Here is a 21,535-nt window from a genome sequence, read left to right as displayed (position 1 = left end):
TGAAAAGGACTGTTCTTCAATATTCCGGTTAGCTTCAGGCATATTTAGGGAAAATGAAAACATAATAAAAAAGCCCACTTTTATAACAGTATTTGCAGATCGATCTTGCAGATTTCTAATGCTCATAAGATTTGAAATGTTTAGAATATCAAACTAAATGCTGAATTCATAATAGCTCTGAATTTGTTTTTACTTACAGATTGCTTTTTACTGAAGGAATGCAACAAAAGGAGCTAACAAGAAAATACAATTATTCCCCAATGGTTCAAATAACTATACCAATTATGTATTTGTATTTGATAGTTTAAACATTGCATTGTAATCTAAATACCACTCACCTCGAATATTAACTGAATTATGTTAATACAGTTTAATTAGAAAATAGACCATGGTATAAGTGACTTATTCTTAAACTTCACCTGCCTAAATATATTTAGAAATTAAGGTGAACACGTTTTACAGTAAAGCTTTCTAGTCACTAACTTAGGATAGCTACCATCTTGTTGCTGATTTTATTTTAGCTCTATAGTTTTCTCTAAACTTCTCTCAGAAGAAAATTAGCGTTTGCCATTATAAATATGCCAGTAATTTAAAAAATGTTCTTGAAAACCAGTAGCATTAGAAACATAAAATATATATTTTTATAATTTACTTCACTTTTCTATCCACCCTCTAATCTCATTCTATTATCCTAAGGAAAGCCCTTATTGAATGTCACAAGTCATTCTCACGTTTATTTTATGTAATGTCATCCAGGAGTGTACTAAAACTGTGGGTGGGATAATTTTAAGTGCATTTAGTTTGCTTAAAAAAACAACAAAATGGCAAACTCAGTTCTCAGGTCTATGAAGGGGAAAATATAGGTTGACAACCCTAGGTAAATATGGGAAGTAAGAGATAATTGGGATCATATTACTAATGAGGTAAAAGTATGTGGATCAGCTTTTGGAAAAACTTTGTAGTGTTCATCCCTCTAAATCCTGTGGGAAAAATCACTCTAACCATGATTCCATACTATTTTCAGAGAAAGGTGCTTTCATGCTATTATAAAGTTCCATGGAGCTTCAAGCTCTGACACAGAATTATATGAAAAGGGCATTATGTGAAAAGATACCATGGCAAGCCAGGATCCCAGTGTAGAATCAAAACAAATAAAGTTCTTTTAGATTTTGTCATTCTGGAGTAAATTAAACCCGATAGTACGTGAGAATATCTGAAGTTTCCTTATGGGATTTTAATTCTAGAAGGATGTTGAGTCACTGTCTAGCAAACTTAAGCACCACTTTTAAGATAAGAGAATACAAAAATACTCCAAAAAGACAGTAAGTTCTTCCAATTAAAATTAACCTAGCCTGCTTGTCTACCTGTCAGTGTGTCATCATTTTGCTAATGTGTTCCAGCATCTTCTATGGTGGATCACTTTAATCCACTGTGAATAAAATGATGCCCCCTTTTGGTCAGCCAGTGGCCTCTTCTGCCTAGTGATTCTTAACGTTCTCCAGAGTCAAATTTCACTTCATCATTTTAGAATAGCTTATGATTCTCTAATAAAGGAATGGTCCACAATACAAATGCTTCACATTTCCTAAATGTCATATCTATTCAGAATCACTTTTTCCCACTTCATTTATCACGCTAAGTGGTAATTCTCGTATCTTTCTATTTGGCCACAGCCCTTAGCTCTCATTTTAGCTGCTTTTCAGCTGTCCTTTCCTCTTATTACTGGAGATTATTTTCCTGCTGAAATGAAATATTCTCCACTTTGTCCCTATAGAACTCAATTGGATTTTTTTATCTTCCCACTTCTCTGTCAAGATGTTTTGAATTTAAATCCAAAGTAAGAAAAGTCAGTCCACCCAAGTAGATGTCATCAGTACAAATATACTTTGTATTCATTCAAGTAATTGATAGAAGAGTATCTGTTTTATGCCTGGAAGATGTTAATCTGAATTGCCTCCCTCCAAAAGTTAATTTAGAAATATTGCTAACTGCCGTGATAAAATTTATTACACAAAGGGAAAAATGTGATATGAACAATCTAATTATTCTATTTCTTGAATACTCTGTATATATCATGCTAGACTAAGCAAATTAAAATTAACCAAATCTATTTTTTTGTCAGTCTCACTATTCTAAAGCAAATGAAATCCAATAATGAGGTTTTTGGAAATTTTTACGGATTAGTGTTCTTTATTTTTATTTCTAATTAATTAGGGAATGGGGGAACTGCTGGATATTTCAAAATATTTTTGGTTAAAATATGGGACACAAGAAAAACAGTGTTATAAAGTTATTAAGTAGGATGTAGATATCCAATGTATGTGCGATCATGCATGATACAAAGTACATTAAGTTAACATAATGCTTGACTTCTTATACTGGTAATGTCCACTAGGACTAAGAATTTTGATTAGCTTATTTTCACATCAACAACTCTGGATATTTTTACTTAGAAACAATCATTGGATAATTCAGCTCTATTTATACATAAGCTTAAAAATGTATGACTGTGTTGTTTCTCACATTGTGGTGAATAATATTACTTTTTCTCCTACTTTTGCCTTTGATTTCTTAAAACATACAAAGAAATCTATTTGGCATATTCTTCAAATCAGGGAAATGGCTTACCACATGCCTATTCTCAGATGCTTTTTTATTACACAAGGATTTTTTTCAGTAATAAAAAAGTTCAGAAATTTAAAAAATGTAGACGATTCACTAATTATGATCATCTGGATTTACACAAGTGCAGACAAATTGGCACTTCAGCATTATCATGAAAACCTGTAAACATTTAGGAAATCACTGTAGGGAGACCAAAATTATTTACAAAGGATCATTTATTAAACACTTTTTTTTTACAAAATACAAAGATTGTTGTTCTGCATGAATACATCATATATGAAAAAATAATGTGTTTTTACTGAATTTAATTTGAAAACATTCAGAATTTTACCTTCTACCAACTTGAGGAATCAATTTTGTTTTGCAACTTGTCTACCATGGCCAATCAGGGGGGAACCCTTTTTCTTGTTAATTAAATCATATTCACAACAGCTAACATTTTATAGAAATAAAATCAGACAATGTCTGTCATACAAAGCTCTTTCTGCAAGTAACTGATTTGCCTATGATCCTAAATTTTTTTTCCAAGCTATAAGATAGGAAGAATTGAGGAGCTAGGTAAGTTTTATAATAATGTATTAGCAGCAGTTGATAGAAAATGCAACATAAGATTTGTTTTGTCTGTGGTACAAGAATATGTCCTATCAGACTCTAATGTATTTTTCTCTACTCAAACACAAGTAAGCATGTGCTGATTGTTTCTGGGATGACAGAATGTATAAAAAGACAAGAAGCTGGCTCTGGCTGTCATTGTGAGTGCCTATTTTCATCAGCTAATACGAATGCATTGCTAAACTTAGTGAAGACAGTAAAATGACTTAAGGGTAATATATACAGAGTTAAAATACATTTTTTAATCCACTTAAGAGTGATTCAGGCACTGTGGCTGTTCAGGATAAAATGTCTCATGGTTTATTCTTGATAGTAGTGTAATTGTCAGTGCAAGCAAGAGCAAATACCTGCCCACTGTCACACACATAACCTCGGACATCTGGAATGTTCAGAGCAAATTCACCTTCTGCATCTTCACTCTGGAGGCACCTTCAATGCACATGTCTCATAGTTTGCTCTTGATAGCAATTTAATTTTCAGTGCAAGCAAAAGCAAACACAAAGCTGCTCACTGTCATACACACGACCAACACATCTGCAATATTCAAAGCAAGTTCACCTCCATCTTCACTGTAGTAGAAACTTTAGTAAGTGGCACTTAGTGTAAACCCTCTATATATCATGAGAAACAGACTCGAGATGCCTGAATTTAATAATATTAAAAATCACGGTCCTAGTCATCTCTCTGTGTAAACGATGTTCGAAGAAGGCTTGCCATCACAACATTTCTTTCCTGAGAATGGAGCTGATCCCCTCCGTGTATATCATAAGTGTGCATGCTCTGAGCTGTGGTCACTGTCGTGGCTGTCTTCATTCGCTAGAGAGTCCCCTGTTTGTTGGAGAGTGGCTGCACCGATTCCCGAAAGCTCTGAAGGGAGAAGTGTTCCTTTTTTCACATTCACCAGTTCCTTTTCTCGAGCAGCAGCTCCTTGCTGTCCTCCTTTTACTCTCTTCCACTTCATTCGCCTGTTCTGGAACCAGACTTTCACCTTTAACGAAGAAAGGGAGCAAACAAAAGAAAGCACGAAAGAAAGTTAAATGGGCCATTTTATTCTTCCTTTTTGGTCATCAGTGAAAAAACTAGCTTTTCAAAGGCTTATACAAACACACTATGAAAGAGTGAATATGAAAATAAATCAACATTGAATTTAATCATGTCCCATGTTCATGAGAATAATTTTAAAACTTTCAGAAGGTACCAAGGACTATATTTCACGTTTTATGACATACAGTATAAAAAAATAGATGGGAAAGTACTCTATCATTTTAGGTGGTTCAAAGGTATTTAGCTTTATAAAGAGTTTCTGTGAATTAGAACTAACATTTAATAATTGTCTGGGTCAAACAACAGCCCTCCTCCCGCCCCGGGCTATCAATTCCCGAACCCATTTTAAAAATGCTCAGGGAGGGCTTCCCTGGTGGCTCAGTAGTTGAGAGTCCGCCTGCCGATGCAGGGGACACGGGTTTGTGCCCCGGTCCGGGAAGATCCCACATGCCGCGGAGCGGCTAGGCCCGTGAGCCATGGCCGCTGAGCCTGCGCGTCCGGAACCTGTGTTCCGCAACAGAAGAAGCCACAACAATGAGAGGCCCGCGTACCGCAAAAAAAAAAAAAAATGCTCAGGGAGCTACTGATGAAGCTACATCTGGAAGGTCATTCTGTGCCGCTGCAGTCCACGGCTGCATTCCCAAAGCTTTACTTGACCATTCCACCTCAGAGTGAATCCATCTTCTTTTGAACTATGCTTTTTTTTCAGCCCTTAGTACTTTTATTTTACTTTACATATATGTGATTCCAATGATTTCCTCAAAACACAATCGAGATCCAAAATTTTCACTGATACTTGTTAATTGCTAATACTGAGATTGTATATTATGTTAGTCTCATCAGCTTTGTAGAGACATGCATTAAATGACCATCCATGACCACAACCATAATAATTAATGGCATCATTTCACTTTCTTGTTTAGGAGGAACTGACTCCTTTCCTGCTGCACTTCTCATCACTGTATATTCTTATTAGGCTAACTATTCCTTTTACATTGCATTTCTCTGTCTACCCCACTCAAAGTTACCACAAGCCTGAATTTTGTGTTTATCATCCCCAAGTCCTTATTTGAAACAAAGAAATAAACAGAGACAACAGCTTTTTTCACTACATGTGACCCTAAAGAGTACTGTTTAATTTCACTTGTCTTTTAGATTTATCGAAATGGAATGTTTTTAACTATAGCCTTCTTGCCTTATCCATGTTGATTCAAGGGACTGCATTCATTCATTTTTCATGACTGTATACGATTTCATTGTGTGAATATATCACAGTGTACCCATTCTCCTGTTCATGGACACTTGAACAACTTGTTTTTTTCCATTGTAAATGATGCTGTTATAAATATTCTTGCATTTGTGTTGTGATAAACATGTGATAGAACTTCTCTGAGTATACACTCAGGAGTTGCCATCATACACAGGGTGTATGAATGTTGAATTTAACAGGATAATACAGAAAAATTATTTTCTAAAGCTTCATCAATTTAACCGCCCCACAGTCCGGGGTGTAAGAGTTCTTACCAGTCCACATCTTTGTCAATATTTGGAGTTATCAGTCAGTTTTTTTCCAACATAATGACTATAAATGTTATCGCACCATCTTCTTAGTTTGCATTTCCTGATTACTATGAAGTACAGCATCTTTTAAGTGTTTATGGCCCATTTGTATCTCTTCTTTTGTGAAATGCCTCCACATCTTTGGGTTACACTGAGTTGTTTTTGGATTTAATTTCATTCCTTATGGACTCTTAAAATATGTTCTGAATGCTCATTTAATGCTTTGTGGTTATATGGCTGTTACTATAGTCTCTCAATTTATAGTGTGTCCATTTCCTTTCCTTAGAGTATCTTTTGATGATCAGAAACTCTAAAATTTATTATATTCAAATTTATCAATTGTTTCTCTTATGGCTATCTTTTTCATGTCGTCTCTAAAAATCTTCTTTCTTCTGAGACCATTAAGATATTCTTCTTTGTCTTCTAAAAGTTTTAAGGTTTGCATTTCAAATTGGAGTGCTCAATCCATGACGTACTGAGTTTAGTATATACTGCAAAGAAAATTTCTAAATTTACTTTATTCCACTTGTATAATAAGTTATTCCAAGACCATTTAACGAATAGTCCACCCTTTTTCCAGAGATTATTGTTTTCAACTTTGTCACACATCAAGTTTCCATTGACACATAGTTTTATTGATGCACTCATTTGTTATATCCTTTTGACAAAACCGCAGTCTTAATTATTATAATTTCATAGTAAGTCTTTATATCTGGCAGAGATAGTTCTGTTTTATTCTACTCCAGGAATATTTTGAATATTCTCCATTTTCACTTTAGAAACAATCTCAATTTCTGTAAATGCAGAGTGCTAAAGAGAAAGTAAAGAGAAACATATTACATTTCTAAAGATGTACTTATTTTAGTGGTCTTCAAATCACAATACTCCATCAAAATTTGTACAGTTTTCTCAGCTGCTGGCACTAAAAAACATTTAAACCAAGTCATTTCTCAACTCTGGATTTTCACTGTTCTATCAGGCCATAATTAAAATCTTGTATCTTACATTATCCATACATATATTAATCCATTTAACAATCAAAAATAAGAAAATGTAGGAAAAGATTGGTTAGAAACGCAGAATATTTAGTAAAATAGACTGATTAAAAACAAGCTGATTGGTGTTTTTGTATTATTATTACTTAATAGCCAAATGACAAGCTGTGATTTTTAATCACATATCTACTTAGGGCTAAGCCCCTATACTGATAGGTGCTATATATGCATTTTTCAAATACTCAAAATTTTTTCTATATGATTCCTGTTTTATAGATGAGGCAGTTGAGACTCAAAGGTTAAGTGACTTGCCTAAGAGTACACAGACGGGAAAATGTGTTGCCAGAATTTAAACCTGGTGGTTTGTTTGGCTCCAAATTGATTTTTTTTTTTTTTTTTTGGTTTTGTTCCTGTTATATTTCAAACTCCTGCTTTTTAAGCCTTCAGGTTAGAAAAGTAAAGGATATAAAGTATGTGAACTCCATCCATATGATTACTATCATTCAGGTAATTCTCCTACCCAATATAATTAGGCTTGTAAATATGACAGTATTTTCCTGTACTGTAATTTAGGTAATTATACTACTCAATTTAATTACCTTTGCAAGTTTGACATTGCATGTTTCATTAGATCTTTTCCACATGAGTTGGGCTCTACTCCTGGCTTCACTTCTGAGTTTCTGTGTGAATTTGAGAAAATTATACTTCTCTCTGCCTCAATTTTCATATTTGTAATATTGGAATAATGAGCCTTTCAAGATTCTCCATAGGGACATTTTCTCCATGGACAATTCCAGATGGAAGAAACACATCATCATCATTGTCACCGAAGAGTGAAATATCCAGCCAAAATAATCTTGGCAGAAAATGGGAGGAATAGATTTCTTTAAATCTATACTTATTTCCTTTTCTGGGAGGAGGGGTGCATTAATTCTATAATACCAGTATAAAACCTGTTATGTGCAATTCTAAATGAGAAAAATGTAAGAATATGGTATTGATTTTAGAAACAGTATAGGTTATTTTGTGTTGTTTCCTATGTCTACCATGTGAAATTTTGCCATTTCATTTTCTTAAACAGACAAATGAAAGACTTCAGAGTTTTCAATAGTAGCTATGTATCAATATATATACATGGATATATAGATATATGCATGTATATGTGAAAGCATTTGATGATTATATAATAAATCTAATAATTCTAATACCTTTAGGTATTTTCTTGAGGTATTTCTTGAAATGCCTTGAGGTATTTTCTTAGTTCAAGCTACATATTTGATACAGGAACTCCATGAATTTAGTAATGGAACAAAACACAGAAACAGATGCATGATGAGTACACCATATAAAAATGGGAAGGAAGAGTACAGAACTTCAAAAGTCAATGTGTCCAGCTGTATTTTCAAATATACTATAAAATATTGGGATGAATTGAAATAAGGAGAGGAAGATTTTGGGGAAAAGCATATGTTTTTCTACAACCATCACAGTATTAAAAACAAATCTATAAAAGTATTCCGGATTATGTCAATCTTGCTATTAGAATAATAACTCCATGGTTTTATAAATAAAGAAACTTTATAGTTTAATTTATTATCACTTAATAATCCAGCTTCATTGGCTGGATTGAAAAAATACTTTTGTAAGATAGCTAAAGAATAATCATTCAAATACTTGACAATTTTTAAAATATGCAAATTATTTTGATTAAAATTTGCAAGTGTGTTTCATATAATAATCTGCACTTATAAACTAAGTAGAGTAAAACTAATCTTGTGTTTCCTTGGTGACTTGGAATCTCTAGTCATTCATTCATACACTCAATATTACTGAATGTTTAGTAACAGGTAAGAGGGGTTAGATTGAGGAATGTGTACAAATAAATAAGAAATAGTTCCTGCCCTCAAGGGCAGTTTACTGACTGTATATGAGGCCTTTGGCATATACTGAGGTGAGTAAAGATTAGCTTCATCTTTTACAGAATATCCTTAAACTGCTTGTTGTTGTAGTTGGTGTCATTGCTGATCCCCTAATAAGAGGTTCCCCCAATGGTCCATGAGATGACATGAACTCTACCCCTACATTCAATGTCCCACACTGTTTTGCTGCCACACAATTATTATAGCAAATGATTTCTTTCCTCTGGGAATCTCATGCTCTTGTTGTTACTGGCATCCTGTGTGTCTCTGAATTTTTTGTTCTACTCACCTAGGGTAGTACCTTAGGTGCTAGGAAATTGGATCATCAAATATTTTGCATACAACTAAAACAAATCTGTCCATCTTGGAGTATGCTATATAAATTTTGTGAACTTTTATTATTTTATTTGTGCTTAAACTCAATTTCTCTCCTATCGGCAATTTCTCTGGAAATGCTGGTTAACGAGTTTGTTTGTTTGTTTTTAGTATTTCCTTTTTTTAAGATTGGATCTAGGGCAAGATTCCATATGAAGTATGTTTTGTTACACAGTATGATTAATAACTCAGATAAAAATAAGTTCTTTCTCCCACAAGAATCTGAGTAAGGAAAAAATACCATTGTTCATGAAACCAAAGCAATATGAACCGAACTTATAGCCTCTTAATATTTCTGCATGAAGGTAATATTTTTCAAAAAAATCGTCAAAATAAAAAAATAACAAAGGAAATAATAGCCTGCAGGATTAGTAGTAAATATTTAAAGTGCTCAGTTATAAACCTTACTTTTCAGAACATCTGATTATTACGAAGCCTCACTTTTTAATCCCCTAGTTTACAAGTATTTAGTATTCACATTGCCTGGATAATCAAACTACTATTTAAATAAATAGGAAAACATTTTTTCACATCTTGACTCTCGTTACTGAAGAAAGCAGCTAAGAGAATCTTACTGTAGCTAATATGTTTAAATGATATTTCAGAATCTAGAAATCTAATTTTTCTCTTTAATAAAAATACTGTAACTGAGAATCATTGTTACTATTTGCTAAACATTCATTTTATCTCTTTAATTTATTTAGTCATTCACATATGGCCTTCTATGTATAAGTTCATAACACCTGTCCTTGAGGGTTCACAATATATCAGGAGAACACAAATGAAATATGTAGCTGTATTGTCATACAATTTTCTAAAATGGCCAGAGGCAAACTGGTTGATAGAAAGTAGAATCTATATAATGCTATAACCCATATTTATAGACTACCATAAATGTCTGTCTTTTGAAGAAACAATCATAACACGTAACATCTGGATGAAAACGAAATATTTCAGTGACATATCTAGATGTCTCTAAACATCTGGAGTTTGTAGATTTAAAATTTCAACTGTTTCTATTTGTATATGAACACTTGAAATACTGTAAACACTAACAAATATTTATTTACATCTTTAACATGTGAAAACATGCAAAGGAGTAATTGTATGAATATAATTTTATCACCGGTGTGATTAAATTTGATCATGGCGGCTGATCTAGTAAACCTACTGTATCAGTAAATGGATCCCAGTAAGACTTATCTAAGTAATTCAGTGGCAAAGTCAGTGGTTAAACTGAAGAATTAGAACCAAGAATGCTCTATAAGGTAAGGATGAAAAATGGGGGAATAGTAAGCTTGTTTACTCTTCCTGTCTGAATAGATTTATATCTGATTAAGAGAAGGAATTCCTCGGCTATTTCCAAGAAGCACATGGGAGCTACCGGTTGACTGCTGTTTCTATAGCAGTGCAACAAGGGGTTGGGACGTGGGGTGTGTGTGTGTGTGTGTGTGTGTGTGTGTGTGTGTGTCTGTGTGTGTGTTGGGGGGTGAAGGGGGTTAGGACATATTCCATGACTAACGCCTGAATCCCTGCGTAGAGGACTGCCACTCACCTTTCTCCTCTATTTTAACACAATGTTTAAGACCAGGAAATCATTTTCCGGCCTCTAAAATTTTCAGTTTCAAAGTCTCTTTTTTTCTTTTTGTACTTAGAATGCTTGAGAACCAGGCTCACTAAAAAAAAATGTAGTCATAAAACATTTACTATTTCACACGACTTTGAACAAACTGAATACGCATCAGCCATTGGCAGCTGTGGGCAAATAACATGTTGAACAAGAAATAAACTATTTTCTAGGCAACAAATGAAATTCTCCATAATAAATGGTAAAGCAATGGGTACTATTACAAGCCAATCATATGTATTATATTCTCCTTAACAAAAATGCAGCCAGAGTCATCACTCACATGATGAGCAAAATTCTTAGAGGACTGACCACTTTTAAATTTGACCCTTTAGAAATGTCACAGTAGTAGTAAATGCTAACAATTATACCTCTTTTGTCATACCTGATGAAATTCAATTCAAATGACCTACTTTATTAATATGAATTTACAGTGAAAATTCACTACACTATTTCTATACAAGATTAAAAAAACAGATACATCTTTTAGTTATTCTAAGTGAAATACTGTTTAGCTCAGTATATCATGAGTAAATGACTTCAGCAAATCTAAGTGGAAATATCAAAACTAAATTAGGCATTTTTCTCCATTACTGTGTTAACAAATACCTGAATAGCAATTCTTGAATACATGGAAATTGTGTATTCTGACCCACAGCTGCTACTTACCTTGTTTAAACTACTAAGATCAACTAGAATGATGACCTTTGCTCGCAACATCTTGCCTAATCTCTGGGATAATGTTTAACAATAGTTAGCAATATATCACAATCAGTATATACAATTTTAAGAAATGAACTTTATCCTAGCCACTGTCTAATTAAGTGAAATCTATCAAATGTAAATATTTGATTGAAACACAGAAACTCACCATTCTTATAAGAGCAGTAGAATATTGGCAATTCTTATGATTCAATCTAATTAAATATTCTGATTATTTCTTGACAACTAATTTCAAGATAGGAATACATGTGAACCTTCACTACACTTTTATTAGATTTTGGGACTGTCTCCAAAATTATTCTAAGAACTTATAATGGCAATTATTACTATCATATGAATATACACTGACCACAAAAGTATTCAGTAATTTCAATAACTGGGAAAATTTCAAAAAATTGAAAAAAAACTGTTCAGTATAAGAATTAGAAGTGATAAAGAGAAATGAAGTTAAAATCCATCCTAAGTTAAATACATCTCAGGTTTTCATGAGGAGTCATGGAAATAGGGAGTTAATTGGTAGAATGTCTTTTATAGCCAAATTCTCTAGAAATTGTCCATTATTAGATCTGTATTTACTATTTTATAGATGTCATAGAACATATGCAATGCTCTATATACATTTTTAGATAACAGAACATCTCTTTAAAGTTGAAGATGTTAACATAAAACTTGAACCAGCTTCTCAAAATTTCCAGAAGCTTCTTAGTTTTAGAATTCATTTTAAATTACATGAAAAAAACGTATATGATCGCAAGGATACTGTGGAAAAGGAGTAATCTTTCATTACAGAAGATTTTTTCTTTAACATTACACTTTAAATGATGATCTGTGTTGCAACGCATATGTTTCAGAATGTTACTGTCGATTTATTGATTAAATATAAGTTAATTATTTGTTTCCTTATTGAGGAAATACCTAAAATTAAGGCTCACTTTATATGTGTGTGTATATACACATAGGTAGATAGTGATGTATCTGTATATCTCTACGTCTATCTCTCTATTCATCTACCTAAGAACGTTTTAAAAAATAGATTCTTTACATACTCTCAAGGCTGGTTCAATAAGGGTGGAGTCTTATTTTTCTGATTTTTTTCTATATTATTTCAAACTTGGATATTTACATTGGTAAATGGTTAGGGTTCAATTGTTTATTTCTCAGCCTTCTACTTTATACAGCTAATATCTCTGAAAATTAAGTTAGGAGAGGCTGGAATTGTTAATCTTCTCTTTATAGATTTTGCTTTATTGTTGATATTCTTAAATTTTACATCATAGCCTTTGTTTTGTGGAACCTAAGGCAGTTCTGAATGTGGCTTTTAGAGCTCACCACACATTGTCGATATGCATTTCTTTAAAAAAACAAACAAACAGCATCACTCAGGAAATATCTCTTTTTATTTTGAACTAAGATTCCATTGTATATTCCACCATCAAATTGTCCACCCTATTCTACCCCATTTTTCCCATCCGAGTCAAATCATATTTAATCTCGCAAATTAGCAGGCACACCATGATTTAAGCAAAAGAAATATCTAACCGTTACTCTATGTGACTGTTAAATACTACTCTAAAGAAATGAGGAAATATCTAAAATCACTGGCTACACAGGTATTCTTGGATTACCTTGAATAGACAATATGTCTGATCTTGGAGACATAATTTATTACCTAAGTAACTGAAAGTATTCACAGAAATGTATAGAAATAAACCTGCAAAGGGGAGGGATTGCGCAAAATTCTGAGTAAAACACAAAACCACTGTTTATTTGGCACAGGAAAAATTCTCCTTCACAGTCATCCAAAAAATGGACGTCTATTTGGAAAATACTTGGCATTGAGCCATTTAATGATTTATGAGTAACAAACAAAACATAATCCCTCTCATTCCCACTAATGTAATATGATCCAACTAGGTGGGATTTTCCATTTATCTTGGCAGAGGTATCATGAATTCAGGCTGTTTATCCTGGTAATCTTAGCTTACAAATCTGCAACATTGCACCTTTGATTAGCTCTGTGAAATGATTTTGTGAAAAGGAAGGATCTCCCATTCTTTCTATATTTGGCAGCCTTAACTCTATAAATATGTCCATTTTGTCACTCCTATAGTTTTATGCAGCTGCCTTCCCTCTTCTTCCCATTGTGAGACATTAAAAATTTGGCATGAGCTTTTTCCAAGTGTATCTGGATGGATGAAAAAGCGGAATAAGCTTGTCAAACTTAAAAAGAATCTTGGGACAGGAGGGTCTTTAGACTGACTGGCTCTTCAAAGTATTCCAAGTGGGTCTGCCAACTGAGGATTATTAGATGTTGACTGAGAAGGGTATACAAGAATATGTTGTACACTTGAGGCTGTAAATTAGAAACTGGAAGGTTACTAGAGTGGTAACTGTTCCACAAAAAACCACTATATAATTAAAATATTTAAAGCTCAACTTTGTTCCAGTGTATCCATTTTTATTTAACATAAAACAATTTTCTTGAACACCTAAGTGCTAACATGGAATTCCCTTTGCAGGATAAGCCTCTTTTTCTCCTTCTTTCTTCTTCCTCTTTGGCCCGATGGAGTTCAAAGGGGATTACAGACTTCCCCTACCTGTATAGGCATTGCATTATGGGAGACACAAACATAAAAGTCCTATTTCTTTGGAGATTTCAGAACTATTCTTCAGGTTTGAAAATTTGAGTCCTGAGTGATATTTAAGGATTTAGTGTACCTTACTTTTCTCTAAAAGGAAACCTAATCATTATTGCAAATATTTATAATCACATGTATGTGGCCCATCAGAGCATTGTGGCAAGTATATTGATTGGGTGATATAAACAAGGGAGCAGTATCTACAAATAACATATCAATTATACATATATACATATCAAATATACATATATACATATATACATATACATATATACACATACATATCAAATATACATATATTATACATATATGTATATTATACATATACAGTATCTACAAATAACATAACAATTATACATATTTTATAGGCAATTATGTAAATTTTCTAAATAAAATTACATCTAAAAACTGTTTCTGGTTATAAAGTAGTTTTCATTTAGGAGAAAGTTATTTCTTGTGAAACAATTCTGCTATTAATGGAAATGATTCAATATTTGTTGTTTTTTCCCTTTACATTACTAGAACAAACAAGGTCTTTTTCTATATTTGAATTCTGACAAGCTTTTAAAAAATCAATAAAAAAATTTTTTAGGAGATTAAACTTCTATTAAAGTTAAGGAAAACACTGAGCAAAATGGAGTTAGATATAATATTCTTTGGTGTATACATTTAAGTTACTTTAATAAATCTCATGTTATTTTAAAGTGTGGAAAAAATCTTGCAGCAGAATGGAACTGAAAAATTGTACATCTATAATTAGAATATTTTACATGTGGAAATCCTATAAAAGGGGAGTTATTTAAGATTTCATATGTCAAGATATAGATTACATAGGTAAGTATGTATGACATTAATGCAAAATCAAAGTAATGGAATAGCTGTATCTCAATTAAAAGAAGATGAATGCAAATGGTTCAGTTTATAACTCTATGTTTATAATTTTAAAAGCCCAACCATGAGAAAATGAACTGAAAATATCTCACTGGGATGAGCACTCTGGCATCTTGGAGGAATATGCTTTCAGACCTTTAAGAATAGCAAAATTGATTGACAGCATACAATATTTTTCTGATGAATTTAGCATAGTAAAATTCAGCCCAGAATAAAAGCCTTCAGATTCTTAATTTAAGATATTGAATGTGCACAGAAGTAGAGGAAAAAGACATGAACATTTGGCATAACCAGAAACATTCTCTCAGATGACCCTGTCATTCCTCTCTTTTGATATTCAACACTCATCACAATAGTGAACACTTGTTCAATTTTTGCCTTTTCCATGAGTTCTACCAGACTTGTCCAGCTTATTTTAACAAGATTTTATTTCTATCATTTAGCTCAACAAATATTTGTGTTACAAAAGGATTAACTCACTATGCCTTGCATAGCAAAGAAGTTTTCCCCCCTCTTGGTGATAGATTTGTTTTATAGTTTATGCTAAGATTTCTTTCACATTCATTGTGACATATAAACCTGAGTAGAAGAAAGAGAAGGTAGTTTTAATTTCCATTTTAGGCCTTGGGGAGATTGTTACTTGCCTAAGAATACCCAATTCCAATTGGCAAATCTAGGATTTTTGTTCAGATTTTTCTCACAACAATTAAATTTTTTTCTGACTAACAAAAACTAAAGACATAATTTTAATTGGGAATTTAGATTCCACATGCATCCATCATATTTTCTTATTAACTTGCAAAACCGTTAATAGAGATTTATAGGATAAAAAAACTCTTCTACACAATACCAAATTTTGAATTCTTTGAAAACCTAATTAACTCTTAGTGTTTGTTGTTGTTATTTTTTCCCTTTATGAGGCTATAGTTAGATTGTTTCCCTAATGACCTCCAAAAAATTTTGCCTTCCTTCCATGTGTCTACTCCCATAGGCGGTCCTCTCTTACAATGACACGGAACTTGGTCATATGATTCACTTTAGACAATGGGACATTAGTAAATATGATGCGAGCAGAGGCTTTGAAAGCCCTTGTACATTGGCGTTTTTCCTCTAACTACTCCTGGGAATGCTTCTACCACCATTTGTGAATCCCAGGGAGCCTATTAGAAGATGAAACCACATATGCAACAGGGACAAGATGTCCCAGGTGAGGCTGCCTACACCAACCAATTCTTAGTTACCCACCAGCTGACTACAGTTCCATAAGGGCTCTAGGTAAGGCCAGAAGTAGGCCAACTGGGCCCAGTCAAAATCTTTGATCCTCAAAATTTTGAGCAAATTAAATGTTGGTTATTATTTAAAGCCATTAAGACTTTTGAGTGGCTTGTTACACAGCAAAGGCTAAGTGATACAAATTTTAAAGGGACCCTTTTGAAAAAAACAAAGATTAAAATTGTGCATGTGCGTGTATATAGTGTGTGTGGGGGGGGTATGTATATATATGTACATAAGTTTTTCACATAATGGCTTCTGATTCTTTTCCAAGAATGGCAAGTCAGTTAGAAAAAAGAAGAAATACCCAAAATACCTTCAAAATTCCCAAACCAAATTTAAAGAATTTCTCCTAAAAAGACATTATTCTTAGCCAAAAGTGAGACCTCTGCTCTATGATCAGATAATGACAGGTAACCATAGGACATTCCCAGAAAAGAAAGCACAGATCTTGACTTTTCTCTAGACTAAACACAGTAATGCATCCCATATTTTTGTAGATTACAAGCAAACTCTAGTTTCTTATTTCCTTTATGTATCATTTAAAATATAGTTTCATTTCCTAGAATTCACTGTCTCTATACAAAAACATTAATGTATAATTCCACCCTCCTTCTTTTTTTCTGTTTCCAGTTAAAAAAAAAAAAGCGAAAAAACAGAGGTCTGACAATGTAGATTTTGGATCCTGCTTTCCAGCATGCCAAATGTATACTTATGGAGAGAACTTTGTATGTGAAGTTCAAGGGAATGAAAATGTTGTGCTCCATAACTTCGGTACTTGTCGTAATATTTAATAAAATATAAACTGCCAATAAATAAAACCACATAAAAGTGTTCCTCTGTATATTTTCACTACCCAGAATTATCCTACTAAAACCTGAAATACAGAAATTAACAGAAGGAGAGCAGATGATTGAAGAAGTTGGATAAAATAACTTGCTCTCCTAAGATAGTATTCATCTGTCCACACTATGTTGATATTTCTTTGCTTCCAGTGGGATCCCTGAAGGAGGTGCATACAGTGGAAGAGGAAATGAGACTCTACTCCTAAGAGTGCCAATCAAAACTGCACTGTCCATAAAGATGTTTGCATTTGCCTTTCAGGAATGTTTTCCTAAAGATTAGCAACTATTAACCATCAGTAGGGTAGATTCTCCTAGGGAAAATCAGAATCCATATAAGGAGTGCTCTGGGAACACTACTGGAGTAAATCATATGACATTCAATTAAAGTACAAGAAAGGACCTAAAAAGTAATTAATTAAAAATATTATTTAGGTCTTATTAACTGGTGTCCACAGGTCACTAATAATTTCAAAGTGTTCTCTAAATGAGTGCGTACCAGAATTTTGAATTTCTGAGACCAATACAATTTCAAAAATATTTGAAGTAATGGGGTAGAAATGTTTACCAATGATCTATGTAGCCTTGCTCCCATAATTTCCCAGCTCCCTTGAATTTAAGTAGTACCATTGACTATTTCCGGACATTAGAGTGTAAATGGAAGTGACATGGGTCATTTCCAGGTGAAAACATTTAAAGGTCACTGCATGAACCTCCAACTCGTTCTTACCTCCTGTGGTTACCAAGGACACCACATGTCAGGATGCCAGAGGGTCAGATTGGGTCCCTGAGTGATTATTTGGAGTGCTGGACTTGTAAAGTTAGTATACTGAGAGTGAACAAACAATGAATTTTTTTCTTATGTCACTGAGGTTTGGGGGTTAATGTGCAACATAAACCCTATTCTGAGCAATAGAGGAAACCAACATGGGACTGCCAACTCTCTATTGTGCAAAATAAGGAGATTTTAAAATATAAGCAAATAAAATTCCTCTCCATATGCTGTCATTATATAAAAGAAATAATATTTTAAAATAAAAAAAATAAGAAAGGTACAATCACAGAACAAAGGATGATTCCTTAAACTGAATAAATGCAGTTTTCTATAAAACATGGCTATCTTATTCTTTCTTAATTTTGTCATTTTGCTGGGCAAAAACTTCATCATGAAAGAGAAAATCTGTCTTCCCAATGATATTTAAGAACCACAGAGCTAGATATTTCAAAAATGGCGGGAGAAGTCTGTTGACCCAAAGCAATTAAAAATATCATATAATCTCAATATCCGACATTACCTGTCTTTCAGTGAGATCCAGATTCACTGCTATCTCATATCGCCTCAGTCTGGTCAGATAATTATGATGGGCAAATTCTGCTTCAAGTTCTCTGATTTGCTCTTTGGTAAAAGCTGTCCTTTCCTTCCTGGGTTTGCTATTGACTTCTGACTTGTAATTTCCTTCCTGGGAGTCTGAAAATAAAAGAGAGAATTAGATTTAGTTCATTCATTTAAGCATGTTCAATCATATCATTCATACCAGAAACATTTACTGAGTAACTACTTTTCCAGGTAGCGTTAGACATGATAAAAATAGAGAGAGACCAAAGACAGTAAGACTTATCTCAACACGGTGAGATAAATTTCTTTTTTTTCCCAATGTGCCCCCAAGTGACTCACAACCTAATTGGGGAAGTGTCTAGTTTCTTCTTTTGAAATAGGAACAAAAAACTTAACTGCTCTTAACATGCTGTTAAGATAAAACAAAGCCCCTCTAGAAAACAATTTTATATCTGAAACTATTCAGATATAAAATTTCTTCTAGTAAGTTTTTCAACATAAATTCTTGAGATCTAAGGATGACTAAACAGAGTGATCCTAAGAAACAGTGGTGACTTAGTATGTGACTATCTGAGCAATTCAAATATCTAGCAACTGGACCATAAAAGTCAGTTCAAGCTCAGAGTAAGCATATGTGTGTGTGTGTGTGTGTGTGTGTGTGTGTGTGTGTGTGTGTGTGTATTTATTGGTTTTTTCATTTCAATTTAAGTGCAGTCTCCTTGAAGGCAATAGCAATGCTCTCCTTTTATTTTGAGTAATACTTAGTGCAATGTGGAATCTGTAAATACAATTTTGTTCATTTAACTCAAAATATGAACAGAGTTTTAAATGTTTTTTTCCCTACATATGAGATAAACATAAGATGCACAACACCTAAAATTAGGTACCCAAACACCAAATCTTATAATGCCCTGTAGAAAAAATCATAATTTACAGCAAGCATATCATGCCATCTTTTCTTCTAAGAGTTCAAGACATAATTAACATAGAGTTATTTTACTTATCTTCATAATATCCCTGAGGTGTAGGTTAGAAGACATTCTTAACATACTGAAGAACAGAACGTGTGTCTATAATAGAAAAAAATTCTACATATACAAAGTAATAGATAATCATACCAGCTCTAACAATTCATGTCAAATTTACCTCAGTGAAATATCAACATAATCAAGATAAAGTGGCATGTCTGTACTCTCTCAAAAATTATTCCAATTTTCTAATTATCTTTGAGCCTGTACACACAAATAGTGATGCCTTTACTAGGTAGTGATACAATGAACTCTTCTATGAAGCCAAATGAGAGAAATGATATAGGAAAAATGACGGTCAATCACATTATGAAGTGTGACATTTTTTTAACTGACAAACATAGTATGGTACAGCTTTATGAAGGAACTTTTAAAGTGGTATTTGTTTCTTCATCCAATGATGCTTAAATATGCTATGTACAAAATATTGTTGTTTTTTTTAGTGTTCTTTTCCTTTCTGTCTGGCTGGGGGAAGTCTAACTAAAGTCAAGAGGGGTCTGCATAATGGAAATCCTCTAGACAAGGTGCTCTAATATCAACAGTTTTGATTTGACTCTTACCAGAATCTACGCTGGCCAAATGTAAAGTTTTCTAGGTCTAGTAGCAGCAGTGGCAATAGGTTTGCATCAAAATTTTGGCATACTTGGCCACTAACTTCCTGTGAGGGATCACAGGACATGTTTCACTGACTGGTGCACTGGCACTGTCATAAATTCTTTAGAATTCACAGACCACATTTCTGGGCTTGACACATAGCCCTGTGTTGACTGCCTCCGCACCTTGACAGGGCAGTCAGGGCTTTATCCAGTGCAAAAAGTCGTTTGTGGTATGTTAGACACAGGCTGACTGTATCTGATTGTAAGCCACTGGGACCAGATGAGTTATGGATTAGAAGATGTGTGAGTTCTCAGCTAGGCTGTGTTTACACCATATGAACTTACCAGGCTCTAAGTGGAACTTGCATTATCCACTTTTTTAAGCCACAGATTTGCCAACCTCCACATCTTTGGTTCATTTTGCTATTCTGGTATTATGTGAACAAAACTTTCCGATGATTGATTTCTTTTTTTTTTTTTAACTTTTCCATCAGCTGTACTGGCAGAGGCAAACTCAGTCACAGCCCAGAATATTCAGATAAGTCTCTCTCACAAGGACTCATGTTCTCACGTGAATCAAAAGTATATTTTTGCCAGTTTGGAGCCATGTTTAGTCTGAAATCTGTGGCTGATTATTCTTTATGTGGGGACAATGCTCTTTTCCCTTCAGTAATGCAACTCTGGAAACTGAAAGCAAAGCCAGGGCATTTTTTCTCATAAGCAATTCAGTTGGAATGATTCATGGTTAACACATTCCCTTATATAAGCATGAATGAACAAATTCACATTGAGGAAAGCCTATTAAGTTGTATTTATTTTTGAAACCGATTTCTTTTAACTTTTGCAGTATTCAGCAGTACTTCAAAAATGCCACAGACACACACAAACATACAAAACTTGGGCCAGTTCTTGGAAGAAGGGTTACATGCAGTGGATCTACACGCATGCCCACTGAAACTAGAAATATACAAGAGAAGGTTTATACATCCAGTGACTGAATTTGAACAAAAGTCTGGCTATAATTCAACATGTATATCCAAAAGCAACTTACCAAGTGCCTGAATTCCAAACCAAAGTAGCTCACAAAGTGAAATCCAGTGACTAAAATGATGTGAGTTGTGCACACTTACAATAAGCGCAAATGGAATAGTTATATTGTAATTAACATGACAAAGAGTGGGTATGTGCTTCTTGATTTCATTACCTAAAAGAGAATGTCAATGTAGCTGAGGTAGCACCAATGTCAATTAATTATGTGGGCACTTTTATCCTTGGATCTGTGATTCTGTTGTGGTTTCCACCCATGATGCTCCCACTTTTTCTTTCCTGTGAAAAACATGCTCCTTGGGATTGCATTTCTGGACTTATATTTTCTTATAAGAAAATATAACTTATAAATATAACTTAAAAATATAACTTTTAAACTTATATTTTAAATCTTGGATTTAAAA

The 21,535-nt window shown here is 33.5% G+C and overlaps 1 protein-coding gene across 1 annotated transcript in view; it reads right to left on the bottom strand.

The window, feature by feature from the left end:
• Positions 1–2,843: 2,843 nt before the first annotated feature.
• Positions 2,844–21,535, bottom strand: part of MEOX2 (mesenchyme homeobox 2) — a 65,082-nt gene continuing 46,390 nt past the window's right edge. The window contains exons 2-3 of the mRNA XM_060019881.1: positions 18,420–18,592; positions 2,844–4,225 (exon numbers count right to left, since the gene is read on the bottom strand). Coding sequence (XP_059875864.1) covers positions 4,001–4,225; positions 18,420–18,592 — 398 coding nt within the window. The 3' untranslated portion in view covers positions 2,844–4,000. The remainder of the gene's footprint in view (positions 4,226–18,419; positions 18,593–21,535) is intronic.

Source organism: Delphinus delphis, chromosome 9, assembly GCF_949987515.2.
Source record: "Delphinus delphis chromosome 9, mDelDel1.2, whole genome shotgun sequence".
Taxonomy (NCBI): domain Eukaryota; kingdom Metazoa; phylum Chordata; class Mammalia; order Artiodactyla; family Delphinidae; genus Delphinus; species Delphinus delphis.
This window is presented reverse-complemented; position numbering and strand designations above follow the sequence as displayed.